Source organism: Pipistrellus hanaki (genome assembly GCF_964339955.1).
Source record: "Pipistrellus hanaki genome assembly, contig: scaffold_61, whole genome shotgun sequence".
In the NCBI taxonomy this organism is placed as follows: domain Eukaryota; kingdom Metazoa; phylum Chordata; class Mammalia; order Chiroptera; family Vespertilionidae; genus Pipistrellus; species Pipistrellus hanaki.
In genome coordinates, this window is record NW_028182274.1 from 85,500 (window position 1) to 97,299 (window position 11,800).

Here is an 11,800-nt window from a genome sequence, read left to right on the forward strand (position 1 = left end):
TCGGTTGGTCATGGCAGGAGGTGCTCGACCTCAGGGAGGTTTGGCAGTTTTTGGAGGAGACTCTTAAGCCGGAAGTGTTAATAGAATAAATCCTTCTATTTCTGTGTAATAGTGGGCCACGGGTTTACACTCAGAGGCTCTGTCATGGCCTTTGATGGTTACAAAATGATGGTCACACAGGTGTGAAGTATGGACCGAAGTGGGTCCCTTTGCTGCTCAGAAAAACAGTGCACGCTGGTCATTCAAGCCTTCAGGGCTGAGCCCACCGCATCTTCACTGCGTCTTCCAACGTGTCTTCTCCACGCTCTCTGGCCTCATGCACCTCCCGGGAGCCACACTGTCCCCATGGCTGTGGACATGCAGGGAGGACAGAGGATGTTATTAAAGGAACAAAAGACTTTTCAGAGGTGGAACCAGCCTGGGTTACAGGCCCTCTTGGCAGCTAGTGACAGAGTTTAGATGTCACATTGGAATAAACATGTTCCTCTAGACATTTGTCTGTAGTCTTCATTGTGTCATGTCTTTACCTGGTGTTGGCTTTAAGGTAATGTGACCTCATTGAGTGAGTTGGTAATTTTTTTCTCGGATTTTATTTCTAGAAGTGATTGTAGAGAATTGGTGTAATCATTCTTTAAAACGTTTGTAGAATTTTTCTGTAAGACTTTCTGTTTTGAGGGTTATTATTGCTTCAATGCATTTCGAAGTTAAAAGCCTATTAAGAGTGTTTCTTCAGGGAGTTCTACAGGCCACACGATATTTCATAGCCACCCACTGTGTATGCCATTGATCATTATGAACACCTTTTATAATAATCTGTAAATTTACTCTCTTTATTTAGTTATTTCAATGGTTCCTCAATTCTTACACCGCACTTTGCCTCCCCCTGCAGAATATGCCCTCAGAGAGGACAAGGCTCACCGGTGAATTTTGAATGAGAACCCACCACAGAAAGCTCAGGAGACCCACACACCATGTTCATGGACACAAAGGCTTAATAGTGTGAAGAACTCATCCCCCCACAACTGATGAATGGATTCGGTTCCATCCCAATAAAACTCTGAGTGTGTATCTTTGTCGATGTTGACCAGCTGATTCTGAAGTTTAGATGGACAACAAAGAAACGAGAAGAGCCACGATCAATGTGAAAAAGAGCAAGGTGGGAACACACACATGACCCCACACCAAGACCTCCTGCGACCCGCAGTGAACAGACCGTATGTGCTGGTGAGAGAATGGCACATGCCCTCGATGACGCAATAAAGGAACCCAAGGTCTGGCTGACCCAGTGAAGACCATGGGGATAGTGAAGGCCATGGGGAGAGGGAAGATTCTGACACAAACACAGTTACTTTCAGGAACGCATCGCATTTGTTTATTGAACAAGTGTAATTTCTCCCAACTCTGGCATATTTGTGTTCCAGGACAACACAACTTCATAGGAGAGAAGAGCCGATCCTGGACATTTTGAGCACAATCAGAATCAAATCTTCCATCCTCAGGTCACAAAATGGGCACATTCACACTTCCTCAATAACAAACAGGAATCGGATGTAAAAGCAGGAGGTGTCCAGTCCTCACTGGAGTGTAGAGATGACGAACGGGCATCCCTCGGAGGAAAGTGTTAATTTTCCATATTTTGTTAGAGGTGCAGTGTGTTGTAGGGGATGTTCTAGCAGCAAGAGTAGCATCGTCGGTAGCAGCAGCCACAGCCGTAGCCACAGCCATAGCCAGAGCCATAGCCAGATCCATAGCCACAGCCATAGCCAGAGCCATAGCCAGAGCCATATCCACAGCCATATCCACAGCCATATCTGGATCCATATCCACAGCCATAGCCACAGCCAGAGCCGTAGCCAGAGCCGTATCCACAGCCATAGCCACAGCCGTATCTGGATCCATAGCCACAGCCATAGCCACAGCCAGAGCCATAGCCAGAGCCGTATCCACAGCCATAGCCACAGCCGTATCTGGATCCATAGCCACAGCCATAGCCAGAGCCATAGCCAGAGCCGTAGCCACAGCCCCCGTAGGAGCTGCCGTAGTAGTTGCAGCACATGCTGGCAGAGGGTGAGGGTTCGGTGGAGGAGAAGAGGGACGTTGCTGGATGTGAGTGTCGCCTCCCACCCTGGGAGCTTTATATTCGCCAGGAGCGGCCCGGAATGCCGTCACATGTGTGACTCACCAGGAAATGCTCACTGATGCCGGCGTGTGCAGGTCACTCCTGTCAGTGATCATGAGAGGACTCGGTGATAAGTGGCCCATTAGTGCAGAGTCTCTCACTTTTACTGGGACCTGTGTTTGTTCTGTGTCGCCTGGGCCTCTACTTGCGCCGATGACACGTCAGTGAGAACGTGGCCACCGATGATCTACTCACCGGAACCCATCCACGAGGTTTCAAAGCTCCGTCCCGGAGGCCAGGTTCTGGGAGGGAGGGCGTGTCTGTCTGGAATGAGCCCATTAAGTGAGCTCCACTCACTGCGTTGAGCAGCGAAGGAATTGCTACTGAGTTCATAGTCCCATGGTCGGCAAAGTGCGACTCAAGAGCCACATGTGGCTCTTTGGCCCCTTGAGTGTGGCTCTTCCACAAAACACCATGGCCTGGGTGATTCTATGTTGAAGAAGTGGTGCTAGAAGAAGTTTAAGTTTAAGAAATGTGGCTCTCCATAGAAATGTCAATCGTTGTGCTGTTGATATTTGGCTCTGTGGACTGATGAGTTTGCCGATCACTGGTGTAGTCGATCTCGTGGGTGTGCAGAGCTGGGCGGCACTGACCCTGAGCATTTCCTGGCGGAGGCTCCTGTCATCCAGCCTCATGGAGATGCTGGGTCGTGGTCTGTGTCACCCAGGGGGCCCACTCCCAGGACATCTGTGTCCACTCTGGGGGCCCGTCTGTTCTACCAGAGCACCCCCTGCCCCGAGCGTCCTCACAATGACCTTGTTGGGCGTGTTGTTGAGCGCAGGTCCCCTCTGCCATCTGTTGGTGCCCATGAACCTGGGACAGAGTCAGGGAGCCCATCACATGGACACTGAGGTACAGAAAGGCCAGGGACTGACTAACACTCAAAGCTCATGCGGCACCAAGATCAATCTCCGCTCCTCTTTGTCATGCGACATACATCCCCTTTATAATCATTAAAGACGTGAGCACGCTGGCTCTCTGCGCTCAGCAGGTGGTTGAACCTGCCTCTCAGAGGCCTGAGACCGCGGCTTCCGCGCTGAATCCCTTCTACCCCTGTACCAGTGCACTGAACGGTCACTCGGATGAGCACATCCATCACCTTCCTCACGTCGCTTTTCCCTCCACCACCTACGCCTGGATCAGCCCGATGGCCCCTGCCAGTACCCACACCCCCTCCTCCATGGCTTTCTGAGCTTGTTCAGTCTCCAGTTTAATGGATCCATCATCATTTGCCCAGAATGTAGACCCTCAAATTGGCTTGAGAACACAGGCAAACCCAAACAAAGGAATGTACTGCAAAGCATGTGGTGTCTGACATGGTTATGGAAGCTGAGGACGCACTTGGTCCAAAGAAGGACCAATGAGTGCCGCTGCCTTCTGTGTCCTCTCCACCAAAGTCCTATCTCTGGCTCATCGCAAAGCCTCGTGGACATCTCTGGGGTAGTTTCTCCTTGAGGTCTTGCCTTCCTGGCCTTCTGGTCCCACACTCCACTGTCAAGCCAGGGCCAGAGGCTCCGAGTGGCCTGCAGATCCTCCAGCTTCTCTCCTCCTTCCCGGAGGCCCTCTGACCCCCACATTCGGTTTCATTCCAGCATCACTAATGGCCGTTGCCTTTTTCTTTTCTCCTCCTCGGATTTAGCTCCCAGTTGAGAGGGTGCCTGGCCAGCTGCTGGCCACTCTGACAGTTCCTGCTCATACCTCTTTAGATGGACTATCTGGGCTGCGGGGCTGTGGTCAGTTCATCTCTTTTAGCGTCTAAGCTTGTCCTCCAGGGTCTACCTGCATGTCCTGCCCTCGTTCCGTCCAGAATGGAAGTGCCAGAACCATGGAAGTGCCAGAACCAATGGAAGTGCCAGAACCTGTCGGCAACATCACCCCCATCCCTCGCTACACCCTGATGCTCAGGACAATGTCTGACAGACAACTGAGTCTGAGACCTTTCATGTACAAAAGAACTAACAAATGACCCAATCAATGCAATCAAGTAGCATTGTTATTTTCATTTATTTTTTAAAAATTAAATTGATTAGCCGAAACCAGTTTGGCTCAGTAGATAGAGCGTCAGCCTGCGGAGTGAAGAGTCCTGGGTTTGATTCCGGTCAAGGGCATGTATCATCTTAGTGGGCACACCCATGGTGGGGGGTGTGCAGGAGGCGGCTGATCGATGATTCTCTCTCATCGGTGTTTCTAACTGTCAATCCCTCTCCCTTCCTCTCTGTAAAAAAATCAATAAAATAATTAAAAAAAATTAAATTGATTGGAGTGGCATTGGTTCATAGGATCAGGGAGCTGCCAAGTGTATGCTTCCATGTTACAAGCAGCATCTTAAATTCTCCTCCCGACCTGTTTTATTGTGAACTGATGTTATTACCAAATGTCTGGACATGTTGTAGAACTTAGCGCATCCTCTTCACCCAGTTACACCCATGATCATCTCTCCCATAACCAATTACAACGATCAGAACTAAGGAATCAGCTTCTTAAGGATCCTCACGCTCTACTGGGATCTCACATTTCTGTCACTGGTGGCCTTTATTTTATTTTTTCTCTAGGATCTAATCCAAGGTCCCATGGCATTGGGTTGTCCAATTTTTTTGTCTTTCTCAGTAGGGGGTGCATTTTCAAGTGCGTCTTCAGCTTCCACAGCCATGGCAGACACCACATGTTTTGCAGAACGTTCCTCCTTTGGGTTTGCCTGAGTTCTCAGAGCCAGGTTGAGGGTCCACATTCTGCAAGGATGGCACAGAGATGTGCCTGCTTCGGTTGGTCATGGCAGGAGGTGCTCGACCTCAGGGAGGCTTTGGCAGTTTTTGGAGGAGACTCTTAAGCCGAAAGTGCTAATAAAATAAATCCTTCTATTTCTGTGTAATCGTGGGCCACGGGTTTAAACGTCAGAGGCTCTGTCATGGCCTTTGATGGTTACAACATGATGGTCACACAGGTGTGAAGTACGGACGGAAGTGAGTCCCTTTGCTGCTCAGAAAAACAGTGCACGCTGGTCATTCAGGCCTTCAGGGCTGAGTCCACCGCGTCTTCACTGCGTCTTCCATCGTGTCTTCTCCACTCTCTTGGCCTCACGCACCTCCCGGGAGCCACACTGTCCCCACGGCTGCGGACATGCAGGGAGGATGGAGGACGTTATTAAAGGAACAAAAGACGTTTCAGAGGTGGAACCAGCCTCGGTTACAGGCCCTCTTGGCAGCTAGTGACAGAGTTTAGATGCCACACTGGAATAAACATGTTCCTCTAGACTAGGGGTGTTGAACTCAATAAGAGAAGGGGCCAAAATCTAAAATCCAGCCTAAATCGAGGGCCGAATGGTTTACTGAACAGTCAAAAACTGACAATGTCATAAACTGACAGCGGAGTGCAGTGATAACAGTGCGGTGCGGGCCACATTGGAAGGACTGGCGGGCTGGATTTGGCCCGCGGGCCTTGTGTTTGACACATGTGCTCTAGACATTTGTCTGTAGTCTTCATTGTGTCATGTTTTTACCTGGTGTTGGCTTTAAGGTAATGTGACCTCTGAGTTAGTTGGTAATTTTTCCCTCGGATTTTATTTCTAGAAGTGATTGTAGAGAATTGGTGTAATCATTCTTTAAAACGTTTGTTAGAATTTTTCTATAAGACTTTCTGTTTTGAGGGTTGTTATTGCTTCAATGCATTTAGAAGTTACAAGCCTATTAAGAGTGTTTCTTCAGTGAGTTCTACAGGCCACACGATATTTCATAGCAACGCACTGTTCATGTCATTGATCATTATGAACACCTTCTATAATTCTGTTAATTTACAATTTACTCTTTTTATTTAATTATTTCAATGTGGCCTCGATTCTTACACTGCACTTTGCCTCCCCCTCCAGAATATGCCCTCAGTGAGGACAAAGCTCACCGGTGAATTTTGAATGAGAACCCACCACAGAAAGCTCAGGAGACCCACACACCATGTTTATGGACACAAAGGCTCAATAGTGTGAAGAACTCATCCCCCCACAACTGATGAATGGATTCGGTTCCATCCCAATAAAACTCTGAGTGTGTATCTTTGTCGATGTTGACCAGCTGATTCTGAAGTTTAGATGGACAACAAAGAAATGAGAAGAGCCATGATCAATGTGAAGAGGAGCAAGGTGGGAACACGCACATGACCCCACACCAAGACCTCCTGGGACCCGCAGTGAACAGACCGTGTGTGCTGGTGAGAGAACGGCACATTCCCACGATGATGCAATAAAGGAACCCAGGGTCTGACTGACACAGTGAAAACCATGGGGATAGTGAAGGCCATGGGGAGAGGGAAGATTCTGACACAAACACAGTTACTTTCAGGAATGCATCCCATTTGTTTATTGAACAAGTGCAATTTCTCCCAACTCTGGCATATTTGTGTTCCTGGACAACACAACTTCATAGGAGAGAAAGCCGATCCTGGACATTTTGAGCACAATCAGAATCAAATCTTCCATCCTCAGGTCACACAATGGGTGCATTCACACTGCCTCAATAACAAACAGGAATCGGATGTAAAAGCAGGAGGCGTCCCATCCTCACTGGAGTGTAGAGATGACGAACGGGCATCCCTCGGAGGAAAGCGTTAATTTTCCATATTTTGTTAGAGGCGCAGGGTGTTGTAGGAGATGTTCTAGCAGCAAGAGTAGCATCGTCGGTAGCAGCAGCCAGAACCATAGCCAGAGCCATAGCCAGATCCATAGCCACAGCCATAGCCAGAGCCATAGCCAGATCCGTATCCACAGCCATATCCACAGCCGTATCTGGATCCATAGCCACAGCCATAGCCACAGCAAGAGCCACAGCCAGAGCCATAGCCACAGCCATATCTGGATCCATATCCACAGCCATAGCCACAGCCATAGCCACAGCCAGAGCCGTAGCCAGAGCCGTAGCCACAGCCCCCGTAGGAGCTGCCGTAGTAGTTGCAGCACATGCTGGCAGAGGGTGAGGGTTCGGTGGAGGAGAAGAGGGACGTTGCTGGATGTGAGTGTCGCCTCCCACCCTGGGAGCTTTATATTCGCCAGGAGCGGCCCGGAATGCTGTCACATGTGTGACTCACCAGGAAATGCTCACTGATGCCGGCGTGTGCAGGTCACTCCTGTCAGTGATCATGAGAGGACTCGGTGATAAGTGGCACATTAGTGCAGAGTCTCTCACTTTTACTGGGACCTGTGTTTGTTCTGTGTCGCCTGGGCCTTGTCTTGCGCCGATGACACGTCAATGAGAACGTGCCCATCGATGATCTACTCACCAGAACCCATCCAGGAGGTTTCAAAGCTCCGTCCAGGAGGCCAGGTTCTGGAAGGGAGGGCGTGTCTGTCTGGAATGAGCCCATTAAGTGAGCTCCACTCACTGCGTTGAGCAGCGAAGGAATTGCTATTGCGTCCATAGTCCCATGGTCGGCAAAGTGCGACTCAAGAGCCACATGCGGCTCTTTGGCCCCTTGAGTGTGGCTCTTCCACAAAATACCATAGCCTGTGTGATTCTATGTTGAAAAAGTGGTGCTAGAAGAAGTTTAAGTTTAAAAAATGTGGCTCTCCATAGAAATGTCAATCGTTGTGCTGTTGATATTTGGCTCTGTGGACTGATGAGTTTGCCGACCGCTGGTGTAGTCGATCTCGTGGGTGTGCAGAGCTGGGCGGCACTGACCCTGAGCATTCCCTGGCAGAGGCTCCTGTCATCCAGCCTCATGGTGAAGCTGGGTTGTGGCCTGTGTCACCCAGGGGGCCGCTCCCAGGACATCTGTGTCTGCTCTGGGGAGCCCTTCTGTTCTACCAGAGCACCCCCCGCCCACTGAGCGTCCTCACAATGACCTTGTTGGGCGTGTGGTCGAGCGCAGGTCCCCTCTGCCATCTGTGGGTGCCCATGAACCTGGGACAGAGTCAGGGAGCCCATCACATGGACACTGAGGTACAGAAAGGCCAGGGACTGACTAACACTCAAAGCTCATGCGGCACCAAGATCAATCTCCGCTCCTCTTTGTCATGCGACATACATCCCCCTTTCTAATCATTAAAGATGTGAGCACGCTGGCTCTCTGTGCTCAGCAGGTGGTTGAACCCGCCTCTCGGTGGGCTGGCAGGATGACAGCACCTATGGCTCTTCTCTCACTGGGTCCTTCTGGCTTCTCTCTTAGGTCCCGGACTCTTTCCTTCTTTCCATCTGCCCCTGTCTGTCAGCACCATCACCATCCCTGTCTCAGAGGCCTGAGACCGCGGCTCCCACGCTGAATCCCTTCTACCCCTGTACTAGTGCATTGAACGGTCACTCGGATGAGCAGTTCCATCACCGTCCTCACGTCCCTCCTCCCTCCATCACCTCCGCCCAGATCAGCCCGATGGCCCCTGCCAGTACGCACACCTCCTCCTCTGTCGCTTTCCGAGCTTGTTCAGTCTCTAGTTTAATGGATCCATCATCATTTGCCCAGAATGTAGACCCTCAAATTGGCTCTGAGAACACAGGCAAACCCAAACAAAGGAACGTGCTGCAAAGCATGTGGTGTCTGACATGGTTATGGAAGCTGAGGACGCACTTGGTCCAAAGAAGGACCAATGAGTGCCGCAGCCTCCTGTGTCCTCTCCACCAAAGTCCTGCCTCTGGCTCATCGCAAAGCCTCGTGGGCATCTCCGGGGTGGTTTCTCCTTGAGGTCTCGCCTTCCTGGCCTTCTGGTCCCACACTCCACTGGCATTCCGGGTGGGACCTGCCCTGTCAGGGCCAGAGGCTCCAAGTGGCCTGCAGATCCTCCAGCTTCTCTCATCCTTCCCGAAGGCCCTCTGACCTCCACATTCGCTTTCATTCCAGCATCACTAATGGCCGTTGCCATTTTCTTTTCTCCTCCTCGGATTTGGCTCCCAGTTGAGAGGGTGCCCGGCCAGCTGGTGGCCCCTCTGATGGTTCCTGCTCACACCTCTTTAGATGGACTATCTGGGCTGCGGGGCTGTGGTCAGTTCATCTCTTTTACCATCTAAGCTTGTCCTCCAGGGTCTACCTGCATGTCCTGCCCTCGTTCCGTCCAGAATGGAAGTGCCAGAACCAATGGAAGTGCCAGAACCTGTCGGCAACATCACCCCCATCCCTCGCTACACCCTGATGCTCAGGACAATGTCTGACAGACAACTGAGTCTGAGACCTTTCATGTACAAAAGAACTAACAAATGACCCAATCAATGCAATCAAGTAGCATTGTTATTTACATAAAAATTAAATTGATTGGCAGAAACCAGTTTGGTTCAGTGGATAGAGCGTCAGCCTGCGAACTGAAGGGTCCCGGGTTTGATTCCGGTCAAGGGCATGTACCATGGTTGCAGGCACATCCCTGGTGAGGGGTGTGCAGGAGGCGGCTGATCTATGATTCTCTCTCATCGAAGTTTCTACCTCTCTATCCCTCTCCCTTCCTCGCTGTAAAAAAATCAATAAAATAATTTTAAAAAATTAAATTGATTGGAGTGGCATTGGTTCATAGGATCAGGGAGCTGCCAAGTGTATGCTTCCATGCTACAAGCAGCATCTTAAATTCTCCTCCCAACTTTTTATTGTGAAATGATGTTAGTTACCAAATGTCTGGACATGTTGTAGAACTTAGCGCATCCTCTTCACCCAGTTACACCCATGATCATCTCTCCCATAACCAACTACAACGATCAGAACTAAGGAATCAGCTTCTTAAGGATCCTCACGCTCTACTGGGATCTCACATTTCTGTCACTGGTGGCCTTTATTTTATTTTTTCTCTAGGATCTAATCCAAGGTCCCATGGCATTGGGTTGTCCAATTTTTTTGTCTATCTCAGTATGGGGCGGATTTTCAAGTGCGTCTACAGCTTCCACAGCCATGTCAGACAGCACATGTTTTGCAGAATGTTCCTCCTTTGGGTTTGCCTGAGTTCTCAGAGCCAGGTTGAGGGTCCACATTCTGCAAAGATGGCGGAGAGATGTGCCTGCTTCGGTTGGTCATGGCAGGAGGTGCTCGACCTCAGGGAGGCTTTGGCAGTTTTTGGAGAAGACTCTTAAGCCGGAAGTGCTAATAGAATAAATCCTTCTATTTCTGTGTAATCGTGGGCCCTGGGTTTAAATGTCAGAGTCTCTGTCATGGCCTTAGATGGTTACAACATGATGGTCACACACGTGTGAAGTACGGACCGAAGTGGGTCTCTTTGCTGCTCGAAAAACAGTGCACGCTGGTCATTCAAGCCTTCAGGGCTGAGTCCGCCACATCTTCACTGTGTCTTCCATCGTGTCTTCTCCACACTCTCTGGCCTCACGCACCTCCCGGGAGCCACACTGTCCCCACGGCTGTGGACATGCAGGGAGGACAGAGGATGTTATTAAAGGAACAAAAGACTTTTCAGAGGTGGAACCAGCCTGGGTTACAGGCCCTCTTGGCAGCTAGTGACAGAGTTTAGATGTCACATTGGAATAAACATGTTCCTCTAGACATTTGTCTGTAGTCTTCATTGTGTCATGTTTTTACCTGGTGTTGGCATTAAGGTAATGTGACCTCATTGAGTGAGTTGGTAATGTTTCCCTCAGATTTTATTTCTAGAAGTGATTGTAGAGAATTGGTGTAATCATTTTTAAAACGTTTGTAGAATTTTTCTGTAAGACTTTCTGTTTTGAAGGGTTGTTATTGCTTCAATGCATTTAGAAGTTACAAGCCTATTAAGAGTGTTTCTTCAGTGAGTTCTACAGGCCACACGATATTTCATAGCAACCCACTGTTTATGACATTGATCATTATGAACACCTTTTATAATTATGTTAATTTACTCTTTTTATTTAGTTATTTCAATGTGTCCTCGATTCTTATACTGCACTTTGCCTCCCCCTGCAGAATATGCCCTCAGTGAGGACAAAGCTCACCGGTGAATTTTGAATGAGAACCCACTACAGAAAGCACAGGAGACCCACACACCATGTTTATGGACACAAAGGCTCAATAGTGTGAAGAACTCATCCCCCCACAACTGATGAATGGATTCGGTTCCATCCCAATAAAACTCTGAGTGTGTATCTTTGTCGATGTTGACCAGCTGATTCTGAAGTTTAGATGGACAACAAAGAAACGAGAAGAGCCACGATCAATGTGAAGAGGAGCAAGGTGGGAACACGCACATGACCCCACACCAAGACCTCCTGCGACCCGCAGTGAACAGACCGTGTGTGCTGGTGAGAGAACGGCACATGCCCTCGATGACGCAATAAAGGAACCCAAGGTCTGGCTGACCCAGTGAAGACCATGGGGATAGTGAAGGCCATGGGGAGAGGGAAGATTCTGACACAAACACAGTTACTTTCAGGAACGCATCCCATTTGTTTATTGAACAAGTGCAATTTCTCCCAACTCTGGCATATTTGTGTTCCAGGACAACACAACTTCACAGGAGAGAAAAGCCGAACCTGGACATTTTGAGCACAATCAGAATCAAATCTTCCATCCTCAGGTCACACAATGGGCGCATTCACACTTCCTCAATAACAAACAGGAATCGGATGTAAAAGCAGGAGGCGTCCCATCCTCACTGGACTGTAGAGATGACGAACGGGCATCCATCGCAGGAAAGCGTTAATTTTCCATATTTTGTTAGAGGCACAGGGTGTTGTAGGGGATGTT

The 11,800-nt window shown here is 49.4% G+C and overlaps 2 protein-coding genes across 2 annotated transcripts; both read right to left on the minus strand.

The window, feature by feature from the left end:
- Positions 1 to 1,669: 1,669 nt before the first annotated feature.
- LOC311616109 (uncharacterized protein) lies at positions 1,670 to 2,056 on the minus strand (the record flags this gene model as incomplete). The annotated part of the gene is made up of 1 exon (XM_084907333.1): positions 1,670 to 2,056. The coding sequence occupies one exon, from the start codon at positions 2,054 to 2,056 to the stop codon at positions 1,670 to 1,672; it is 387 nt and encodes a 128-aa protein (XP_084763459.1).
- A 4,764-nt stretch (positions 2,057 to 6,820) lies between these two features.
- LOC311616113 (uncharacterized protein) lies at positions 6,821 to 7,123 on the minus strand (the record flags this gene model as incomplete). The annotated part of the gene is made up of 1 exon (XM_084907337.1): positions 6,821 to 7,123. The coding sequence occupies one exon, from the start codon at positions 7,121 to 7,123 to the stop codon at positions 6,821 to 6,823; it is 303 nt and encodes a 100-aa protein (XP_084763463.1).
- Between the last annotated feature and the right edge of the window lie 4,677 nt (positions 7,124 to 11,800).